The sequence below is a fragment of the Sus scrofa genome, chromosome 15, assembly GCF_000003025.6.
Source record: "Sus scrofa isolate TJ Tabasco breed Duroc chromosome 15, Sscrofa11.1, whole genome shotgun sequence".
NCBI lineage: Eukaryota > Metazoa > Chordata > Mammalia > Artiodactyla > Suidae > Sus > Sus scrofa.
Genome location: NC_010457.5, coordinates 27,119,955 through 27,144,875, shown reverse-complemented (window position 1 = coordinate 27,144,875; position 24,921 = coordinate 27,119,955). Strand labels below are relative to the sequence as shown.

Here is a 24,921-nt window from a genome sequence, read left to right as displayed (position 1 = left end):
ACAGGCTAATAGGAACCATGCCCTTGTTCTCTCTCACTGCTGTCCTGGTAGCATAGATAATATCTGCAGAGTTGTAAAAGATAGTGATTTCCTCCTGCTACCAATAATGTTTTATTCCTTCCACATCGTCCTGAGATTTCAAAGGTTCTCAGAGCCTGGAGGGAGCGTTTCTGAGGGGAAGTTCCCAGTATCAATGAAGCAGAATTAGAAGGCTGAGGCACTCTGACAAGATTTTCCTGAGAACTTGACATTTAAACTCATTCTACTGTTTACGTTTTGCCATTTTTAATGTTAACAGGACACCCTTGTCAACGTGTTAAAAGATGTTTCCCAGCTGCACAGCGTTTTTCTTCTGTACAGTATAATTGCGTATTGGTCTGCAAAACTGTTTGTCTGGAACCACTAACTAAAACACATTTCTCTCCTATCTTGACAAATACAATACCCATCTCATGTGTCTAGACCCTTACAGTGATCATCTGGCTCTAGGATAAGTTTGCAAGGAATGTTAGTTAAATCTTGAAAGCAAAACTTGTTTTCCCTCTTAAATAGTGCCTAATCCATTTGTAGTCCTATACGTGTCTTTTCACTCTTGCCCTTTTTTTCTCCCCAAGGCAAAACAATTTTATTGTTAGAAAATTAAAAAGTACAGATTTGCAGAAAGATTACAATGAAAAAAATACCTTGACTCTGCTACATTGTGATAACTACTGAGAAAATCTTGGTAATTATCCTTCCAGAACATATATATATATATATATATATTCATTGTAATCTTTCTGCAAATCTGTACATTTTAATTTTCTAACAGTATTTAATTTTCTGTGTGTGTGTCTTTTTTTTTTTTTTTCATTTTTGGCTGCCCCATGGCATATGGAGCTCCAGGGCCAGGGATCTGATCCGAGCCACAGTTGCGACCTAGGCTGCAGTTGTGGCAATGCTGGATCCTTAACTCACTGATCTGGGCAGGGGATTGAATCCACATCCCAATGCTACCAAGATGCCACTGATCCCTTTGCACCACAGAGGTAGCTCCTAATATGTGTATAACAAAGTTCCTAGGCTAGTGGTTAAACTTGTGCCACAGCAGTGACCTGAGCCACAGTTCACTCTTATGATGCTCTATTTCTCCCTTCTTTGTCAACAGGCTCTGTTCTCATTAAAACTCATCAAAGTATGCCTGAAGGAGTAGATGGAGCAGCTGTGATTGAAGTCTCTCTGATATTCTACACCTGATTGTGTGGTGGGATTTTGTGTAATAGATAATCATCCAAGTCACTGAGAAAAAGAAAGAAATGTATCCATTTAGCTCCCAAAGTTAGAGTAGTATCACCAGATTTCCAGTGTACATTGGGCTGCACAGGGGTCTGTTGCTCTACAGGACATTAGAGTTACCCAAGGCATAGGATGGGGTGACTCACTGTGGCACATTGATTTCTATCCAGACTTTTTAGTGTGCTGTTAATTTTCAGAAGCTGAATTTTACACCAAAGAGAAGTAGAATTCAGTTGTTGGGGTCATGTACATCCATAATAAAGTTTTGTCTTGGTATCTCCTTTTGGCAGCTCCCTGTTGATTTCCACCCTAAACACTTCTCTTCTAACACACCCCCTCACCTGAGCACACACACACACCAAAAAGGAAATATTAGCTTCCATTACTCCGCCAAATTCTTCTACATGGCATGGTCAAGTTGGGCTCAAGTTTGTATTCTTATTATTATTCTTTTTTTTTTGTCTTTTGGGCCCAAACCCACAGCTACTGAAGTTCCCAGGCTAGGGGTTGAATTGGAGCTGTAGCTGCCAGCCTACACCACAGCCACAGAAACACTGGATCCAAGCCGCACCTGCAACCTACGCCACAGCTCACTGCAATGCCAGATCCTTAACCCACTGATGTGTCCTCATGGATACTGGTCGGGTTCTTTACCGCTGAGCCATAACGGGAAATCCTCGTTTGTTTTCTTAATCATAATTTGGATCGCCATCTTTGCAGAAGAACTGTGGCCAAAACATTGTCCCATGATCACAGACTATGTAAAATTGTGCTGAATATCTACTGGGTCTGGGCTAGTTCAAGAGGCATCACAGAGAAGGAACTGGAATACTTTTTTTTTGCAGATGTGCTAATGAGGCTAGTCAGTTAAAGGAAGAGGATTCCAGTTACAGCCATCAGAGCTCAATCTTCTGCTTCACTCCCTGTGCAGTGCTTCCTATATCAACTCTACAGCAGGGGAGGCAACCTTCTCCTGTTTGCATCAAAATGCATCAGGTCATCTGCTCTGGCAGGCAGGGACAAGGTACTGATAAAATGGAAATGATGAAGATAGGATTCCCCAGGGGCACAGAATTTATAATCCCATGTTTTTGAGTTAAAAATACCAACATGTTTAGCCTTTTCCACTTGAACCCATGCCTCACGCAAAAGCCAGGGTGATGTTTTCAAGACAGATCTGACTGGGCCTCCTCACCTGTGTGCAAATGCCTTATTCAGGGCTTAATATTCTTGAAGATCGTGGTTGTGAGGATGCAGGAGTTCATGTACCTTTATTAAAAGTCCTGGCACCAGGAGTTCCTGTTGCGGCTCAGCAGATTAAGAACCTGATTAGTATCCATGAGGATGTGGGTTCGATCCCTGGCCTCTCTCAGTAGGTTAAGGGTCTGGCATTGTCCTGAGGTGAGCTGTGTCATAGGTCAGATGCAGCTTGGATCTGGCATTGCTGTGGCTGTGGTATAGGCTGCCAGCTGCAGCTCCGATTCGACCCCTAGCATGGGAACTTCCATATCCATATGCCATAGATGCAGGCCTAAAAAGGAAAAAAAAAAAAAAAAAAAGAAGTCCTAGCACTGCATCTGATACATATTGAATCCTCCCAATTATGATGGTTCTTATCTATTACAATTATTTCTGTGGGTCCACAAGCAAGGTCCTCCTTTGTAGCTCAGGCTTTCCCTTTGTCAATAGATGGTGATGATGATGGCCATTAAGGTCGTCAGGTAGGCAGTGAAACGAGTTAGCGTTTACACAGTGTTGGAGTGACTAACAGAGCAGGTGGTAAAGAAAACGTAGGCTTTTCTCCTTTTCCTCTTTCCTTCGGAAGCATGTCCACCATCTGGGCAGCAGGCCACCTCTGGGGAGGAGGCCAAGGACTGTGTTTCCTGGTAGCACAGGCATCATGTGCTGGTTGACACACACTCGTGGGTGACATGTGTGCTGGCCACTAACAGTTTAATCATTTGGAATAATATTTGTCTTGTTGCTTATATATTTCAGAGGGGCAATTTGCTTACTGTAAATGAAGTATTTTTCAGAGGGACTATTGGGGGCTGAGGAAGAATGGTAATTAAATAGCTTAGAAGAGGGAAGCATTTTTTAAAAATGCCTGTCTCCCGTTTTGGCGCATCCTGCTGTCAGCCAAGGTGCAGTGACAGGTAGAGCTTCTAGAAGGCCAGCCTCTTAGGTGATGCTGGGGAGCAGATCTTCTTGTGTGGAAGGCCTCAGCTTCAAAGTGGTCTCCCTGGAAGAGCGGCACATGGCTTAATCTCCTGCTAAAACGGGCCGTTAAATAAAACTACTAAGTCATAAAGCTGTAACATTAACCTGAAATTAGAGCATTGTCACCTTTGAATTGCCAAGAGTTTGAACAGGCACTTAGAGAAATTCCTTTCACACACAGTTTGGCACAATGAGCTGACTCTGTGATGGTGGCTGGGAACAGAAGGCAGGGGAGAGAGACAGGGAAAAGGGCTGCAGTGTGGTTTTCCTTTATTGGTTCACTCATTTGTTATCTACCCCATCCCCCTTATGTACTCAGTTCTTGAGTTCCTCTTTTAAACGCTCATTTGTTTTCTCATCCTTTAATTATCTCATTTATTTACTTCCACATTTCTTTTTCATGGGTTTGGTTACTTATCCATTATCCATCCATCCATCATTCATTCAGCTGGTCAGTTTATTCACCAGGCCACTCAGGATTAGCCATTCAAATAGACTCTTTTTTTTTTTTTTTTTTTTGTCTTTTTAGGGCTGCACCCAAAGCATATGGGAGTTCCCAGGCTAGGGATCCAATTGAAGCTGTAGCCATTGGCCTACGCCAGAGCCACAGCAACCCGGGATCTGAGCCACATCTGTGAACTACACCACAGCTCACGGCAACACTGGATCCTTAACTCACTGAACAAGGCCAGGGATCAAACCCACGTCCTCATGGATGCTAGTCGGGTTGGTTAACTCTTGAGCCGTGGGACTCCTCAAATATCTATTTGACTTGATGGAGCGAACCACACAAGTATAAAAAGGGACTCATAGTTCACAGAGAACCATACCTAGTAAACAGATATTTTATCTGGGCAGCAGGCCACCTCTGGGGAGATATTTTATCTGTGTGTGGAAAATGGAACAGAAGCCAATGGGTGGTGCAAAAGAGTACAGAAGAGGCGGTAGTTAAATCAAGGGATACAGGCAGACTAGGGATGATGCTCTGGGAAGATGTGTTTAAAGAGACGCCATCGGAGCTGGAACTTGATATTTGAAACAGCTGATGTTCAATCAGCATCTGCTAATTGGGGTGTTATGCTGAGCACTTCCCATTCATGATGGCGTTCCGGTTTTCTTACAGTCATGTGAACAAGGTACCATTCCTCCCATTTTATGGAGAAGGGCACTGAAATTCTAAGAGGCTGGATAACTTCTCCAAGTTCTTGCAAGGCGCCAACAGTGAAGCCAGAAGCTGGATCCTCATAGGCAGTTCCATCCCTGGGCCCCTAGGCTAGGTGACATAGATGCTCTGAGGCAGAGAAAGACTCATGTGTCCATGCAGACCTTTTCTTTGGCCTCCAAGGCCCCGTGCATTGGTCAAAGTTCTTCCAGGAGGTGACTCTTCAGGAAGGGGGTCTATATAATACCTTCCTAGTTCATCACTTTACTCGTCTGTCCTTTGGGATAATCATAGTCACCCATTGTGATTTTTTTATACATTTTATTGAAGTCTGATTTATAATGTTGTGCCAATTTCTGCAGTTGTCACAGCAAAGTGACTCAGTTTTTCTGTCTATATGTCTGTCTGTCTGTCCATCTATCTGTGTTCTTTTTGATTTTATCTTCATCATGTCTGTCCCAAGAGATTGGGTATAGTTCCCTGTGCTGTACAGCAGGACCTCATTGCTTGTCTGTTCTAAGTGTAAGTTTCCATCTTCTAACCCCAAACTCCCAGTCCTTCTCACCCCCTCCCCCTTGGCAACCACAAGCATTTTCTCCATGTCTGTGAGTCTGTTTCTATTTTGCAGATAGGTTCGTTTTTAGATTTCACATGTAAGTGACATAGGTATTTGTCTTTCTCTGACTTATTTTAGTATGAGGATCTCTAAGTCCATCTATATTGCTGCAAATGGCATTAATTTGTACTTTTTTATGGCTGAGTAGTATTCCATTGTATATATAAAATATATGTACCACATCTTCTTTATCCATTCCTCTATCAATGGACATTTAGGTTCCTTCAATTGCTTGGCTATTGTAATCACCTATCATGACTTTTCTGAGCATTAGATGAGAATTATACAAAATAAAGTTCCTTAAATTTTATTTCTCTGAAAAAGGAACTGAGACAAATGTCTAAAATGCCATTTTCTAGGCCTATCCTCAGCAATGATTATTCATTAGGTTTAGGACAGTGATTAAAAATAGCATTTATAGCAAGCACCTTAAGATTTTGGACCTGGGGGACTATCTACATAAAGTGACTAGCACAGAGCATAGTGGGGTTTTTTTTTTTCGCTTTTTACAGCCGAACCCACAACATATGGAAGTTCCCAGGTTAGGGGTTGAATTAGAGCTACAGCTGATGGCCTACACTACAGCCACAGCAACTCAAGATTTGAGCCATGTCTGCAATCTACACCACAGCTCACAACAATGCCGGATCCTTAACGCACTGACCAAGGCCAGGGATTGAACCCAAATCCTCACGGATACTAGTCGGATTCATTACTGCTGAGCCACAAGGGGAACTGCAGTCCATAGTATTTAGTAAGTCACTTTCCTTATTCGTCTTCCCACTTCTAAGCAGGGGACTGGGTGTTCAGGGACTAAAAGTGCTGTTCTTTTTAGGATCTGAACACAAGGCCTGACCCCTTCCTGGTGAACCTCTCACAGCACATTTTTTATTGCAGCTGCCTGGCCAGCCCTTCCTCTAGTGAATGGAGATCAGGACCCAGTCTAATCAGCCACTATTTACTGAGGCTCCCTTGTGCTCAGTGCTTTATAAGCCACTATAAACCACTCACCCCTCTGCCCTAGGATCTCATATGTAGCTTCCAGCTCTTAAAGCTCTTCCATACAGGTTACTCTATTTGATTCCTACAGTTATCCTCTAGATAATCAACAGCCATGGAATCTGGGCAAGTTAACTTCTGTGAGGCTCCCTTTCTTCACCCGTATAATAGGCATGACCAGTGACTTACCTCAATGGAATGATGTGCAGATTAAATAAAATTAAATGACAAATGTACCTCATATGGTCCATGAAACAGGTGGCATCCTCTAAGAGCTCCTGAAATAACCAGGATCACCCAGAGACAACATTGCAGGAAGACCTAAATGCTGAGGGACTTCAGAGGCAGGGGTGATCAAGTAAGCCTTCATCAGAGAGGGAGGGCTGAGGTCCAACAGTGAAAGGCAGGTGTCCTGGACTTGGCAGGGAAGAGGAAAAAGGAAAAGTCAATTCTGATGAACTCAGTGGGGTTCTGAATGTGGCAGTGCAAGGAGCAGGTGACCCAGAGCCCTGCACCTTGTCTGAGGGCTCCCAACTCACCTGTATATTCTAGTACACAACTGCCCCTGAACTGAGAATGTTCCTTGTTCAGAAGAGTGAAACGACAAATGGGAGGCACATGTGTCTTCCAGAAAGCTTGCTTGCCCCACTAACTTTTGCCCTGAGCCCTAGGATTTGGGAGAGAGATGATGAATCATGGCAGTGTAGACCTCCCAAAGAATGAAAGAGCCCATGATGTACCAGCAGCTGGGGATCCTAAGTTCTGTGGAGTAGAGGAAGCAGAGGGCCCCTTTGTCCAGGAGCCTATTCATTGCAGTCAGACTCAAGCCTCAGAAGCACCCACCAGCCTTGCCTTCTCCATGCACAGGAGCTTGACTCTCTACATTTATATCTACCTGTCAAGGGAAGCTGGTCAGAAGCATTGGCTCTTAGACTGTGAGACAGTTTCTACATGGATTTTCCATATTAGCTCTGAGAATTCTGTCCATCTCTTGTGTCTTCTATCTGGTTTTGTTCTTCTGGAATGTCATTTTCTCACTTCCTTCTTTAGACCTAGCTCTCATTCCTTCCCCTGTGACTCTCTTTAGCCTGTCACAGTCCCCCCTTGAACTCACATCATCAACACTCATCTACCCAGTCCAGCCTGGGTGGAAAGAGTGAGGGCTTGGCTTGCATTCCAGCATTGGCCCTTCACAGTTGTATTGAGTTCTGTGATGTATGGAGTTACTTGGCCTCTCTGTGACTCAGCTTCCTCCTTTGCAATTAATAATAGCACCTATGGGGAGTTTCCTGGTAGTATAGTGGTTAGGACTCAGCGCTTTCACCACTGTGGCCCAGTTTCAATCCCTGGTCTAGGAACCAAGATCCCACATCAAGCCACTACATGCTGTGACCAAATAATAAATATGAATAATAGAATCTATGTATCAGTTTGTTGTGAGGTTTATGTGAGTAAACCATCAGAAAAAAAGTGCCTGGCGTTATAGACGCAATATGTGTTAGCTTTTTCCATTATCTTTGTTTTCAGTTGAAGTATAGTTGATTTACAATGTTATGTGAGTTTCAGGTGTTCAGCAAAGTATTTCAATTACAAACACACACATGTACATTTCAGATTCTATTTCCCTATAGGTTATTATCAAATATTGAGTGTAGTTCCCTGTACTATACGGTAGGTCCTTGTTGGTTATCTAATTCATGTATAATAGTGTTATATTAATTATTTCAACACTCTGTTCCCAGAAAACTTGACACTGGTTTCTTGGTGTTTCTGTGTATAGAATGATAAAAATAACTAATAACTTTTATGAGTCAACAATACCCAACACACCAAAAGAACCCCTGCACATGAATTCAGTAAGAATAACAAATACTTATGCTTGAAAATGGATGTGCTTCGTGGTGTAAATTGTTGAATTTGATAATGTTTACTAGTTTTTGATTTTTGGTAATTGTTTGGTCAAATAGGTATAGTGGAAGAGGCTTTCTAGTTAAAAGAGACTAAAAGGGTATGAAATATAGACACATATAGGGATGTAGGTGTGTGTGTGTGTGTGCGTGCACTCTTGCAAAAGCCCATGGATCGGGGGTTGCTGAAGCATAGTAGGATAGTTTTAGTATTTACTACACAGGAAGCACCACATCAAGTACTGTCTTATTTTCATCAAAGTTTTTATTCTGAAAAGCCCAAACTTACGGAAAAGTTGCAAGAATACTAAAATGATCATCCATACACTTTTTGCCAAAACTCTCCAAAGTTTGACAGAGTTGCATACATTTGTGCTATTTTCAACTCCCTTTCTCTCCTCTCCTTTTGTCTTTCTCATAGAAAATGTTTTTTTTTTTTTCTTTTCTGAACTACTTGAAAGCAAATTCCAGATACAGTGATAATTTCAACCTGAAGACTTCACTGGTATCAGATAACAATAGGCACTGTGCTACATCAGCACAAAACTACAGGCAACGAGAAAATAAACATCACTTCAGTTAATGTTATCCAGTACATAAGCCATCTTGTCCCCACAGGCTCTTTTAGAGCAGTGTCTGTTTTTACATTTTTATTTCAAGCAGTATCTATACATGTCTATATGTGTCTATATGTCATACCCTTTTAGTCTCTTTTAACTAGAAAACCTCTTCCACTAAACCATCTTGTTTAGCTTGCTTTTCTTGGCAGACATTAAGTTTTTGAAGAGCATGAGCCAATTGTTAAGTTAAATGTTCCAGAGGGGAGAACATTTGTTCCAGAGGATGGATTGGGGGTTTGGGATTATCAGAGGCAAACTATTTTCTTTTTAGTTTATCATATTATTTTTTCATTGAAGTATAGTTGATTTACAATGTTTTGTTTATTTCTGCTATATAGCTAAGTGATTCAGGTATATACATACATTTTTTCTTTTTTAATATTATTTTCCATTATGGTTTATCACAGGATATTGAATATAGTTCCCTGTGCTATTCAGTAGGACCTTATTGTTTACCCATCCTATGTATAATAGCCAACAAGCAGATGTAAGCTAGATATATAGGATGTATAAACAAGAAGGTCCTACTGTATAGTAGAGGGAGCTATATTCAATATCCTATGGTAAACTGTAATGGAAAAGAATGTGAAAAAGAGTATTATATATACTGAATCACTTGGTTGTACACCATAAACTAACACAGCATTGTAAATCAACTATACTTCAATAAAAAATAATTTTTTTTAGAAAGCAAAATGTTCCACATTTGGGGTTTTTCTTGATTAGTTCTTCTCGTTAGGATACTTTGGCAAGAAAATCTTGTGGTGGCATCTCCCCTCCGAGTCAGGCAGTGTCAATTTGTACCCTGGCTGGGATGCTCTACTCCATCATGTGACTTAAAGGAGGTCCACCAGATCTCTGCTGTGAAGGTGACTTATAATCAGCAAGTAATCTGTGGAGTTCTCTTCAGACATTGTGTGACTATCCTGTACCCAAACCTCTCCTCTCCATCCTTAACCATCCTGACTGGTCTACGTCATGAGGCTGGCATTTGTAAAATGCCCTTTTCCTAATGCTAACAGCTTCTACATTGATAGCTGTTTGGTTTTTTTGGGTTTTTTTTTTTTTTTTTGGCATTCTTGTCTACACAGCTTTTTTTTTTTTTATTTCTCATTCTGTCTCCATTTCCCCTTGCATCAGGAGAGGCTCATATTATTTGACTATAAAATGTTGTTACTATTTTCAATATTTATTGATGTTCAAATTCACCCCCAGAGAGCTAGCAACCGTCCCTTTAATTCTTGTCCTGTGTCTTCCTTCCATGGGCCCATGAATCTTGAAGCCCTGTCATGCTTTCTAGCACAAGATGCTCTAGGATGTTACCTTGAACTTTGCCTGTCTAGATCCAAACTCACCTATTTTCCCAAAGAAGTCTAGTTTTTCTTCTTAGCAAATAGTATTGAAAATTAAGATCTAAGTATTATGTTCACTTATGGCTTCTCAGCCCTTTTTCACTTTCCTCTGATTTGTCCCCTAGCCTGGGAACCTCTATGTGCCTTAGGTGCAGCCATAAAAAGAAAAAAGATTTACTTGAATTTAAAATTTTCTTCCTAGAATATATCCTAAGGATGTATATAGCTAGAGAATACTGTATTTTAAAAATTATTTGAATTATTTTTTTTCTCCTTTGTGGTTATTTTATCTGTTCATTATATAGTTAGGCTTTATTGTTTCTGTTTAATATTCAGTTAGTGTTTGCCTTTTTTATCCTCCATCTAATTTTGTTTGAAATGTGTACAACATTTTCATGTTACAGGAGTATCTACAGTGGTTGACCAGAAACTTGCTGTCACTCATAATGCTTTCACTCTGTTTTTAACTCTCTCTTCTATTTAATCAGTTTATCTGCCTCTGTGTATCCCTTTTTCTCCTTTATTCTTGCACAACATGCAGCATGGACTTTTGCACCTTGATTCCTGGAAATCATTCTAGATTGGTTTAGAGAAATTTTATAGGGTCTTTATTATGGCTACATAGTATTTCACTGTGTCAATTAACTATACTGTATTCAGTCAGAGAGATTTTGTTAGATACTTACTTTTTCCCACAGTATTCTGATCTTAGCAGTAGATAGTCTGGGTGAGTTCAAGTATACATAGAATTTCAAATACATATTTAAACATAGTTTCCTATCATGTATCACTTTTCTGCAGATTTTAAGAGCTGTTCCTAAAGCCAGTAAAAATCTTGGTAGTCTTTTGAATGTTTAGTTTGCTGGTCAGTGAATGCCTACTGTGGGCCAGGTGCTAGGCATGCAAAGACTTATGAGATGTTCTTTTCCCTTGTGGGGTTTCCAGTTCAGCAGGGGTCTGAGTAACAAGTTATTATAGCACTTGAATGAGAAAAGCACAGGATGCTGGTGGAGTTAGGAAAGGCTGGAGATGACACCGGGCTCAGGCAATTGCACTGATACTGGGAGGAACTCCAGAGCAGGGCTGTCAGCTGAAAGATGAATTATTCCACTCTTCTTTGAGCCTTTGTCTTGTCAATAACCTCCAGAACCAGAATGTAAGATCCATGGAAGCAGAGTCGGTAGACTCTTCCATTTCCAGAAAGATTCTTTTCTTTTGTGACCTGGTAAGAGGTGACATAAATGCTGGATAGCCCTTCCTAGAATGAAGGAAGGCCCTTTGCAGTCAGCTCACTGCTCCATGACTTCTTTGCTGGCTCTCTTAGCTCTTGTAAGCAAAGAGTAGGGACTGTTAATTTACTATGCACTTGTGGCCCAGGAACTGGGTTCTATGTATGGTCTCGGAGTCTATTTCACTTAATCTATAGGATGAAGTGTGAGGCAGAGGTTATTTCCCACTTCCATTTTGAGAAATCAGAGGATGAGAGAGTTTGAGGAATGGAACGTTCCAGCATCCCTCAGCTAGTAACTCAAGGAGGGGTTGAGTGCAGGTCTGCAAGAGTGCCTAGCTATTTCCTCAGAACACACCCAGTGACTGCCAGGAGGCTGTGCCTAAAGGCCTCATAGAAGTTCTCCCAGCAACCAAAGCCGTGCCTCTTCTCATCAGGTGACTCAGTCGGAAGCCCCTCCCCCCTCCCCCTGCCCAGGATGGGGCATAACACGCCCCCCCCCCGCCCCATTTCCACTGGCTGCTGCCAAGCTTTTAGCTTCCATGGAAGCGTCTTTCTGGGAACCAGTCGTACCCACCTTGAGCTCAGGGTCCAGAGTGGCCTTCAGCCTTGCACCCCTCAGTCCCCAACATCGTGCTCTGCACACACTAGAGTCTTTGTAAATTGTCCTTGAATAAACCAGTGACTAAGAAACCAACCAGTAGGATGTAATGCACATCAAACCCCTTCAAGACCATCCCTGCCCCCTCCCCACCAGCCCAAGACCTTAAAACAGATTTCCCAGGTCTCTTTGATTGTGCCACTGACTTTAAAGCAGGAGAAAGAAAAATAACCCCCAAAAAGATACATAAAAAGAAAAGCTTGAGCTAAGTAGTAGAATAAATCACGGTCAAGTATGTCGTCTGGAAATCGTAAAGCCTGTGGTCCAGGCAGGTGGGTGGAGGAGAGGCAGCCTGGAAGGGGGCTCCCAGTCTGTGTCAGCCTCCCCGGCTGTGGTGTCTGCTTCCAGCTAATTCGCCCTGTGTGGAGGCCTTACTGGGAGCCTTATACCGGTAATGGTCCCCTCACTCACCGTCAGCCCATACACTGAAAGCAGCCAGTCTGCAGTGGTTTTAGCAGGCAGGTGTCGGGGACGCTCTCCTGGCCAGCTGGGCCGATCACCAGGGAGAGGGGAAACGGCCCCTGTAGGGATTCTGAAGCCTTTTAAAGAAGTTGAAAACTGGGAGTTCCTTCTGTGCTGGCAAGGGGATAGGTGTCTTTGTCTTGTGAAGCCTGGGATCAAGGTTCAATACCTGGCCCAGTGGGTTAAGGATCTGGCCTTACCACAGCTGTGGCTCTGGTCACAGCTCTGTCTTGGATCTGATTCGTGGCCCAGAAACTCCATAAGCCATGGGGCAGGCAAAAAAGCCCAAAAGAAAAAAATGTTGAAAACTGTTTTCCTCCTGTTGTCTCCTTTCCCTCTGAAGGTTGAGGGGGAGGTGGCATTGACCCTTACCCCCAGCAGAAGTTCCCAGAACTATTTCCCATAATGAAATGATGCCTTCACTCCTGCCTGCATCACTTCATCAGCAGGGCTTGCGGGGAGTTCAAGATGGGTACCCTGAGCCAGGTTCTGCTCAGCTCCGCCATGCCTTGGTTTATGCAGAACTCACAGCGTCATTGTTCAGTGGCTCATGCCCAGCTTACAGATGTGGGACTGAGGCTGGGGGAGGTTCCCTGTCTCTGCCCTGCTGGGAAGTCTGGTTAGTAGCAGGGCTGGCAAGCAGGCCTGTTGATCTTAAAGCCCTGGACTTCCTCCATCACATCAGCCTCCAAGAACCACAGAAGCCCTTTCCAAGCCACTGTTTACTCAGCAGTCATCACCTGTGGTTTAAATGGGGAGATAAGGGACAAACATATGAAAAATTAAATAACTGCTGATGCAAAATGACAGGCGATGTCACTGAGCTGTGCATGCCTAGATGGCAAATGAGTGGTAGAGATGGTGCTTTGAGGGTTATTTAAGCCGTCTTTACACTTGGCATAGAAAATTCACTTTGTCAACACAGATAACTATACCAGAAGTGACCCCAGGGACCTTAATATAGACTTGCTTTATTACAATAGTAGTATAAGTGAACTGGCACACTTTTCAGAGCACTGTAAGCAGCTCCCTACAGTGATTTAAGTTCAATTAAGCTGAGTATTGACAATCTGTAGACTTCTCTTCCTTCCAAGCATTGTGATAGAAAAATTGCAGTGTTCTTTTTTTTTTTGTTCTGCAAAGAGACAGATATGTGTGTAGAATGAGGTTGTATTAATCAGAGTCATTTCTTGCCTCTTTCTCCTTTTTCACTTTCCTCCTCTTGGCTCTTTCTTCTGAGTGGTGATCTCCATGGTAACAGATGGAACATCTTAGAGCAGCTGTAATTACTATTATTAATAATGATGATGATCATCAAAATAATAATATCAATCAGATAGAATGAGAGCAAGACTAGGCAAGAGAGTTAAGTGGTGGCTCTGTAAGTAAACAATGTACAGTTCCTTAAATGAGAGCAAGAGGAGCTGGGGGGGATCACCTAGAGCCTAGAAGGTTCCTGGAGGGCTTTCCTGGGGTGTAACTGGGGAAGATCTTACCACAGGGGTGAAGATAAAGAGTGTTCCAGGATATCCTACCACCGCCGCTGTGCTGATGCTTTGTGAAACCTCTTTTCCTTTTCTCTTGTTGTTGAGTATGTTTTAATTTTATACCTTGAAAGTTCTTTCACCTTTATGTAATACATGCTGGTGATTAACCCCATCTTGACAAAGACCTCCTGAAATCCTACATGGCGCTCGATGCTAGCCAATGGACAGACAGTCTACAGGCAAAAGGCCCTGTTGATGTCCATTCTCAAGGAAGACAGTGTACAGTTTATCACCACCCACTCCCACCACCACCACCAGGCCTCGCTTGGGCATCCCCTGCTGGTGATTGCAAGAGTGCTTACAACAGCATCAAACACTCGTCACCCTCACGTGTGCCACTTTCCCCCAAACCAGGCTGAGCTTCTGTAGGCATTAAGCACTGCACCATCTTCCTGTGTGTGTACTCTGCACAGAATGACCTATACTTTTCACATCCTGGGAGGCCGCATAGCTTTTAGGGAAATAAACCTAAAAGCTAAGTTCACAAAGCAATATGGAAAATACCTTGACATCTTCCTAACAACCTGTGTCATGTCTTTGAAATGATGCCTTGGACCTTTATAACACCTGCTGTTTGATGGCCTCTGGCCTGGAACTCCTTTATGCTTAAAGGTGGCTTAATAATACCTCCTGGGGATTTGGTTCCGGCATCGTTTACACTCAAGACAGTGCATCAGGCTGAAGGCTGCTTTTAAACAGCAAATGTTTTGATTTGTATTTCTCTAATAATTAGTGATGTTGAGCATTTTTTCATGTGCCTACCGGTGATCTGTATGTATTCTTTGGAGAAATGTCCATTTATGTCTTCTGCCCATTTTTCCAGTTTTCATTTGGGTTGCTTTTTTGTTGTTGTTGTTGTTCTTGGGTTGTATGAGCTGTTTGTATTATTTTGGAAATTATTCTCATACTAAGTGAAGTAAGTTAGAAAGAGAAAGACAAATTCAATATGATATCACTTATATGTGGAATCTAAAATATGGCACAAATGAACCTATCTATAGAACAGATATGAAGAATACACTTGTGGTTGCCAAGGGGGAGAAGGGAGGGAGTAGGCTCGACTGAGAGTTTGAGGTCAGTAGATGCAAACTATTATATTTAAAATGGACAAGCAATGAAGTCCTGCTGTATAGCACAGGGAACTATATCCAGTCTCCTGGGATAGACCATGATGGAAGACAGTATGAAAAAAAATTATATATGTATATATGACTTTTTCTATGCTATACAGCAGAAATTGACACAATACTGTAAATCAGATATACTCTAAGAAGAAAGAAAATGTTTTGTTTTTATTTTTTAATGAGATGTACTTGACACACAACTGTGTAAGTTGAAGGTGTACATGTATTAATTTGATACATATGTATTTCAGTATGATTACTATGGTAATATTAGCTTATCATTCTATTACGTAACATAATTATCTTTTTTTTTCTCTAATGGGAGCAATTAAGATCTAGTCTCATAGCAGCGTTGAAGTTTATAATACAGTATTGTTGACTGTAGTCATTATGCTCTGTATTAGATCTCCAGAACTTATTTATCTGCTAATCACAAGTTTATGCACTTAAACATCTCTCCATTTTCCCAAAGCTCTAGTAATTAAACCAGTATGATATTGGTATAAATATAACCACATGTACCAGTAGAACAGAATAGAGAGCCCAGAAATAAGCCCTCATATAAATGGTCAAGTGATATTGGACAAGGGAGCCCAGAACATTCAATGGATAAGGGACAGTCTCTTCAACAAATGATGTGAGAAACTGGACAACCATATACAGAAAAATGAAATTGGACCCCCATCTTATACCACTTAAAAATTAACTGGGAAAGATTAGACTTCAATATAAGACCCAATAGCATAAAACCCGAGAAGAGAACATAGGAAAGAAGCCCCCTTATTGCTAGTCTTGGCAATGACTTTTTTGACTCTGACAGCAAAAGCAAAATACACAAAAGGAAGAATCAGCAGGTGGGACTACATCAGACTAAAACACTTTTGCACAGCCAAAGAGAGCCAGTATCATGAAAAGGCAACAGGAGAAATGAGAGAAAATTGGAGTTCCCATTGTGGCTCAGCAGTTAATGGACCCTACTAGGATCCATGAAGATGCATGTTCTATCCCTGACCTCGCTCTGTGGGTTAAGGATCTGGCATTGCCATGAGCTATGGTATAGAACACAGACTTGGCTGGGATCTGGCCTTGCTGTGGCTGTGGTGTAGGCCAGCAGCTGTAGCTCCGATTTGACCCCTAGCCTGAGAGCTTCCATATGCCACAGACATGGCCCTAAAAAGAAATGAGAGAAAATATTTGCAAGCAATGTTGGATAAAAAGGCACATATTTTGTATACATAATAGGAGTTCTCTGGTGGCCTAGCAGGTTAAAGACTGGGCATTGTCACTGCTGTGGCAGTTTCAATCTCTGGCCCAGGAATTTCCACATGCCCTGACTGTGGCCATCCCAATTTTTTAAAGTTACATAATAAATTATTTTAGACTAATATCTTTAGTAAATTGAATGGGTTTCTCCCAGTTCAAAGATCTTCAAATACTGTCCTCTCTTAAGAACTTGTCTTGGGTAGTTTAATATCTGTATTCCCCTGGGCAAGTTAGAAAGACAGGGTGTGTGTCTCATCATGGGACTGAACAGCGGTATCCAGTAGAAGTTGTAGGAAGTGTACTGGGTAGCAAACCTTTGTATCAGGGTGATGGTTTTCTAGGTTTCTGGGTCTGTGAGGACCCAACAACAAATTCTGTTGTAGACATTTCAGGAAATGCAAGGGGTAAACATAAATACAGAGACATGTGAGGCTATTTCAGAGTGAGAAGGTGATTGAACTAAAGGGTAATTATTTATGCTAATTACAGCAGCAGCTGTATTACAAAAGGTTGTATGTAGTCCAGGCTGCTAGCTAACCTCACTACTGTCTGAAATTCTCACCCCCAACTCTCCAGGGAGTGAAGTCCCAGCCCTCATTTTATTTTCACTGAAAAGTTCTCATGTAAAGAGTCTTACTCTTTGGCATGCCAGGCAGCCAGTTACGGGTCCAGGTAAAACATGATACCGAGTTGTTATAATATGACCATGGATGGAGAGAGTAATATAAATATCCCATTTCCCAATGAGGAAACTTGGGAGATATATATAACTTGCCCAGAGTCTTAGGGCTGACATGTAGCAGAATACAGATTCCCATCAGATGGTCAGCTTTAAAGCCAGGCTGTCTCAGGATACCTCAGAGCCCTAGATGCATCTCTAGAGACTGGAGCCTTGATATTTGACAAGAGAGCCAAGAACACTCAATGGACAAAGGACAGTCTCTTCCTGCCCTAGCACCGAGGATGGGTGTCCTGTAGTGGAGGGTTTGGGGCTGGAGGCCGGCCAGCCTGAGGCAGTGATTGGAGCCTCCTGGAGGGTTTTACGCTGCTCTTTCAATCCTAGCCTTTAGACCATTTACTCCTTGGTCTCGTCATGAAACTGGACCTTGAGTTATAGGGAACCCTCTGTTTGTTTCCTTGTGTGGGAGGGTGTCCAAGTTCACAGAACTGCCAAAGGGAAGTGTTTTCTGATCTGGGTCTTTGGAATCTGGCGTATTTTCCCCAGGGATCTGCAGAGGGAGGGTCAGGTTTGGTTTGTCTCCCCTTTAGGTGTTTGTAGGTCTTTCTGGTCTGGGAAAGAACCGTGTTAGTACAAGGTGTTGTGAAGACTACAAGTGGCTGGACAGCTTCTCTTTTTGATACTGTCGTTAATATCATCATCTCATAGCTGTGAGCTCCATGAGATGGACATACTATTGCCTTGATCTAAGAGACACACAGAGATTTTGTGCTGAATGCCTAGTTACCTAGTTACTAGTGCAGCTTCTCATACACATTCCCTCACCTAATCTTTACAGCCACCCTGTGCTGTTGGCATTGCAGCCCCTTTTAAGTATTGCTGATGAGGAAACAGAACTTTTGAGAAGTAATGGGTTTGCCGGAGGCTGCTTCACCAGAAAGTGTACAGCTGGTAGGAAAACCCAACCTCCTGACCCCAGAGCCCAGGCTCTGTACACTCATCTGAATTTATCACATTGAACTTTTAGCTCATTGCATATATAGGTCCATGGATGGATCTCCTGCCATCCACCTAAAAGACTATTCAAAATTAATCTTAACCTGTGTGAAAACCCCTCATCCAGCCCTTGCCTCACTAAAACCACCTGTCCCTGTACTACACAAACATCAGGAACATCCACCATCATAGGGGGCTCTCCTGAGTCACAGTGACCTCTGACCTTTAACCTTTGGTCAAGTTTCAGGGCTTTACCTGCACTGCTACTCATGAACTGGAGGGAAAAAAAATCTAGAAAGTTATAAAAATAATATTTCATTGTCTCCTGGTTTTTATTCTTGACACTGCTCTCTCCCAGGAGAAAAATAATGAGAGGACAAAGGGCATCTTTGAGATGAAAGCCAGCTAAGAGGCCCTGGATCTCAAGTAATTGTCCCTCTTTCCATGGCTCAGTCTGTGTGGTGAGGGCTTGTGATGTCTGTTAAGTGAATTGTGGAGGCCACTTTGGAGCTAGTCCTTTGTCCCTTCTGTACATTGCATAGATCACAAATTGCCCGTAGATGAACTACTAAAACTTCAGTTCCCAGGGCCCAGAGGGTGGGATTAGCGGCATTAGTGGGTTTAAGATAAAAGGTTGTGTCTCTGACATGGCTTCATTTTAAATCTTGCCAAAGGAAAGGAAAATCCTTGTACATTTGAAAGGAAATCCAAATTTATATGAGTTAATATGTTTTGTGGACCCCTTTTGGAATCAGAGATTTGGACACAGACTGGGACAAATTTATTTTCTCTCCCTATATCTATATCTGTACTGGTATCTTTATTTATATTGACATCTACCATGAGTGTTATGAGAACTGGGGATAATGTATATAAAATGCCCCAGTATGAAGTAGTAACATGGTATCTATTATTAGATATTTGATTTCCATTTCTTCTGTTCCATGGACATTTCAAAATTGTCAGTCTTTATTTCTCCCCTTACAGTATTGCATTATTATTATTATTATTATTATTATTATTATTATTATTTTTAGGGCCACACCCATGGCACATGGAAGTTCCTAGGCTCCAGGCCAGATTGGAGCTGCAGCTGCCAGCCTACACCACAGCCAAAGCAATGCAGGATCCAAGCTGCATCTATGACCTACACCACAGCTTACTGCAAAGCCGGATCCTTAACCCACTGAGCAAGACAGGGATCGAACCTGCATCTTCATGGGTACTAGTCAGGTTCATTACCAAAGAGCCACAATGGGAACGCCCCAGTGTTGCATTATTGAGAAGTTACTTTCCTTTGGTTATTTTATCAGCGTTTTATATTGGCACCAACATTTTTGGAGTCTTGGGTTAATTATTTGTGTAACATTATTTTTAACCTATATCAATCTTATTTTTGCTTTCAGAATCAAAATCCAATAACCATCATTCTGATTTTTGTTTAGACTTTATATAAAATGCCTTTCTGTCTCAATTAAACATTGGAGACCTGTGGGTTATCTGTGAGCTGGTTTTAGGAAACACTGTTAAGATGAACCAGAATATCTGAGCAGAGTTCAAGTTTATGCTGCAACAAATATTTTCTTTTTTAGGAGTTGGGACATATTTTAAAGATAAATGAGATCAAACTTTCTCTTCCTCTTCTTTCTAATATAATGAAACTGAAGTGCAGGACAATGAAGTTATTTATTCCACTTTGTATACTGAGTAAGGTTTGAGGAAGTATTAAGACTGGGAATTCCTGGAATTGCCATTGTGGTGCACTGGGATTGGCAGTGTCTTGGGAGCTCTGGGATACAGGTTCAATCTCTGGCCCAGCATAGTGGGTTAAGGATCCGGCATTGCCACAACTAGGTCTCAACTGTGGCAGATCTCATCTCTGGCCCAGAAACTCCATATGCTTTAGGGCAGCCAAAAAAAACTTCCTGGGGATCCCAGTTGCCTTTTTTTTTTCTTTTCTTTTTCACAGCCAAGAGGCACAATGCTGCTTCTAAGTAGTACTGAATAGAAAGGCAGTTAACAGTAATGTTTGTGCTTATCATTCTTGTCTAACAGATTTGCCTTGGGTCATTTTTTTTTTTTCCTAGTCTTGGTTTCCTCATTTGTAAAACTAAGTAGGTGAGAGAGAAGGAAACTGCATGATGCTGGACTAGGTTCTTTTCCAGCTCTGAGCATCTATGAAGAGTAATGATGTTAGTGTGGGCAAGATTCTCAGATGGCAAAAGCCTTTCAAGTCTTCCTGTTTCCTCTTTCACTTTATTTGTGAGCATGTTCAGAATCCAGTTCCATGTCCAAATGTCATCAATCTTTCAGTCTAGGTTATTATTCCAACAGGTCTGCTGCACCCCAGATCCTACCTTGTGACTTCCTAACTTCTTTTTATTTAGTCCTGAAGATAATTAATCCTCCTACTAACTCTGGCTGGAGCTCTAGAGAAACAAAAGCTCTCTGGTCAAGTTCTTCGCATGTGTGGAGGAGTCAGGTGGCCATTAATGGTTGCCCATCCAGCCAAGCATTTACCCCGTGCACCATCATCTTCCCTCTCCACCCTCTGCCCCCAGCTTTGCGGAGGTCTATGAGCCTGATCCTCTCTTGACCTTCCTTGGGTTGTGTTTTCTGGCAGAGGACAAGATCTGGACATCAGTGCAGCACAACCATATGGAGCTGACCCACGTGCGAGGTGCCAGTGCTGAGAAGCCTTACTCCATGGTTCTGGACTACAAAGGCAGCCTGGAGCAGCTGACAGCTGTTATTGACGGCTCAGAGCACTGCGAGCAGGAGGTGGCTTACCACTGCAAGAGATCCCGCCTGCTCAACACGCCCGGTAAGGACCAAGCCCCCAGTGCCCTTGGCCCACCCACACAGAGTGGCTGCAGGGTGATGGCTACGCCCAGTAACCTAGGAATGTCCAGGAGGGGGGTGCTTGCTGATGAGAGGACTGAGCCACAGAGGTTTTCTCTGCGACGGAGGATGGAGACAGGTGCCATCGGAGAGGACTGATGACCTGCCTCCCATCCCCAGGTATGACCCCAGAGCGGCCTGTAGCCTCTCCAGTTTTCCTCCTCATCCTCAAATAAGCAAGAGTGACGACACCCATCTTGCAATAGTTGTGAGGGCAAAACCTTTCTTGAGAGCAGAGGCACTGAGAGAGAGCATTTGAACTAGACCTAGAAAGTGTGAACGTGGACACGGGATTTCTGGTGGATGAGAAGTTATTAAGGATCTCAGCACAGTCATCAGAGAATGTTAGTTTTGTCTGGGCTCCATGCTGCACATGGAGCAGTAAGTAAGGAGGTTCACAGGGCAGACAGGCACAGTCCTCTGTGTTTGCAGCTTGCTGTGCTCCTGTTTCCTGAAAAGTGCAGGCCTCTTTAAAGGAAACGACTCTTTATTTATTTATGTATGTATTTAAGTTTTTTTGGCCATGCACACAGCATGTAGAAGTTACCTTGGGCCAGGGATCAAACCCAAGCCACAGCAGTGCCCTGGGCCACAGCAGTGATAATGCTGGATCCTTAACAACTGAGCCACCAGGGAACTCTGTAGCTTTTTTTTTTTTTTTTCTTTCTTTTTTTGGGGTGGGGGGGTCCACACCTATGGCATATCCTAGGCTAGGGGTTGAATCAGAGCAGCTGCTGGCCTACTCCACACCACAGTAACACCAGATCCGAGCCCATCTGTGATCTACGCCACAGCTCAGGGCAATGCTGGATCCTTAACCCATTGAGGGGGCCAGGGATGAACCCACATCCTCATGGATACTAGTCAGGTTCATTACTGCTGAGCCACAGTGGGAGGCCCCTCCATAACTGTTTTTAAAAAATAAAGTATACTTTTAGGAAAAAAAATATATATAAACTTATTTATTGTTCTCCTATGGTTAGTTTTTAGCATGAATGGTTTGATTGAATATTAAAGGGTGGCAGATAAAACCTAGGATTACCGATCAAAACTCAAAAGTGTTTTGTAAAATGTCAGGAGGACTTTGCCAAAGTCAATGCATTGCATGCCCTGGGGTCAGTGACTTCTGTGAATATCACTGTGTCATTTGATTAATGGCAGGAAAAAAAAAGGCCGGGTACCACAGGATGTGAAATATCCAACAAAGGGTGTCAGAATCTTTAGCCTCAAGAGGAACTCAGGATCCAGTGCTTGAGAGTGAGGAATTTTTGAAAGAAAATTAGGCAATGAAATGTCAACAAAGCAGAAATGCTAGAAGCCTAACTAAACAGAACCCACCCACCGCCTCACTGATCTGGAATCTTCAGGGAAGATGTTGTTCCACATAAGTGCATTTTCCAGATAACTGTCACTTATCCCTTTAAGCACCCAAACTGTCTTTAAAGAATTTTTAACTGTTTGAAATGAAAATCTTTCTCAAATGGATTACACGCTTCCTTGCCTTCTTAAACGGAGAATTCTGAACATAAAATGTAACCTTTTCTTGATGACTCAGGATCATCGTTGTGGAAATTGAATTGCTGTGCTCTTGGACTCAGCCGTTCTCACAGGCCCATCAGATCAGAGGCCCAGCCTGGGCCTCTCCTCCCAGCATCTCAGGGGCTCAGCGTTTGTGTTAGTGCACATCTCTCTCTGCTGGCCTCAAGCCTGTATGCCTCACGCTCCACAGTCTTTGCTGAGCACTGTGTCTACAAAACCAGCCCACCCTCTTTTCCTTGTGTGGCCACTTTCCTAAGGATTGCTTTTGGTGGAATTCAAGGGAAAATGGGATTATGTTCATTCTGACCATAGGATTTCCTTTAGTGTATACATCCTCTTATATCAGTTTGATTTTACCGTTGCCTTTGTGTGTGCTTGTTTTTAAAGTGAAGTGTGGTTGATTTACAAGGTTGTGTGAGTTTTAGGTTTTCAGCAAAGTGAGTCAGTTATGCATATATGTATATCTGTAGTTTTTCTGATTATTTTCCCTTATAGGTTATTACAAGATACATATACAGAGAACTATACTCAATATAGTTATAGGTCCTTGTTGTCTATCTTGTAGATAGTAGTGTGTATCTGTTCTTCCTAAACTCCTAATTTATCCCTCCCCCTCTTTCCTTTTTGGTAACCATAAGTTTGTTTTCTTTGTCTGTGAGTCTGTTTCTGTTCTGTAAATAAGTTCATTGTATAATTTTTAAAATTAGCCTCCACATATAAGTGATGTCATATAATACTTGTCTTTGTCAGACTCACTTCACTTGGTATATCTCTAGATACATCCATGTTGCTTCAAATGACATTATTTCATTATTTTTCATGACTGAGTAGTATACCATTATGTATGTATCATATCTTCTTGATCCATTCTTCTGTCAGTATTCACTTAGGTTGCTTTTGTGTCTTGGCTGTTGTGAACAGTACATGCTTTTTTTCTGACTCACTTGTCATAAATTCCCTGAGCTTATCTTGGTGGGAGGACATGGATTAGGAAATAGGCCATATGGAGAGTAATGCTTGACTCTGCCTCTTACCAGTGATGTCATCTTGGGGAAGATGCTAAATGTTCACAGTTTCAATTTTATCATCCTAATGATTTACATGGAAATCCTGAACAAATACATCTGATATAATGCCTGAAGGAAAAATGTACTCTGTGTTCCTTGTACCACGTCTGGCCCATGTCAGGTGTTCAACAAACACTGGTGCAACATTTCCTTCCTTGCTTCCAGCTTCCACCCTAGCATAGTAGGTCCAAAATTGGCTCTGCAGTTAGGAAGAATGTTCAAAGGAATACTTCATTTCTAGTTTGACAGTGTTGATAGAATAACTACAATAATTAGAACTCATGCATGCAGATAAAGTCACCACCTAGAGGAGGGCAATGTTGTGGCCTGAAGACATTGTCCCTCATCTATATTCACCAAAATACAGAGGGAACATACTGTCTTTGCTTTGGGGTTTGAGGAAAGTCCTCATTTGTCCTCTTTGCCCCATTGGGTTATGGATCAATGAGAGAAAAAGGAGGACAGTGAACATGCAGAGACAGTATCTACATGCTTCTGGTGCTCTGGCTTGGAAAACTGTGGAAGAAGGCCAAGGGGCCCTCCTCATCTCTTGGCTCCTACCTGCAAACCAGACAGTGTTTGTGTATGGTGTGGGGTGTAGACTGACAACCCTGTAAAGATGTGGTCCCAACCTCCCACCCCTCAGAGAGGGGACAGAGCCCCAGCTCAGGTATGTCATCTCACAGAAGCAGGTGGAGAGAATCCTGGGCACAGAAAGCTGAGAACCAGCCCCTGTGATACTGCCTCAGCTGGGCTGCAGTCACAAAACATCCCAGACAGCCAGCTTTCAAAAAGCTGGAATCTCAGGTTGATTCTCACAGCTCTGGAGGTGGGTCTCATGATCAGGGCACCAGCCCCCTTGGTTTCTGGGAGGACCTCTTCTCAGCTGCAGACAGCTTACTTTTTGCTGTCTTCTCAGACAGCGGAGAGTGCAAGAGCTTTGTGGGGTTCCTTTTATAAGGGCACTAATCCCATTCACGAGGGCCCCATCCACATGACTGAGCCACCTGTCAAAGGCCCTACCTCCCGACACCCTCACATGGGGTTTAGGGGTTCAACCTATGGATTTTGGAGGGATGCAAACATCCAGTCTATAACAGGCACAAACTTGCAGGGATGTTTCCTAAATTCTTTATTAAGACAACCCCTCCCTGCCTGGGAAGAGCAGAGAGAGAAGAGGAGAGGGCTCGAGGCCACCTTCTGCCTATGTACCTGCCCTGCAAGAGTGTGTCCTTTATCTGCTGAAGCTAGGGCCCCCTGTGAAACTGTTTTACTAACAATATTTGTCACACACACACACACA

At 42.6% G+C, this 24,921-nt stretch overlaps 1 protein-coding gene across 1 annotated transcript in view; it reads left to right on the top strand.

Moving 5' to 3' along the window:
- CNTNAP5 (contactin associated protein like 5) overlaps positions 1-24,921 on the top strand; it is an 865,036-nt gene that overhangs the window by 595,465 nt on the left and 244,650 nt on the right. The window contains 1 exon segment of the mRNA XM_021075830.1: positions 20,735-20,935. Within this exon segment, the coding sequence (XP_020931489.1) occupies positions 20,735-20,935 (201 nt within the window).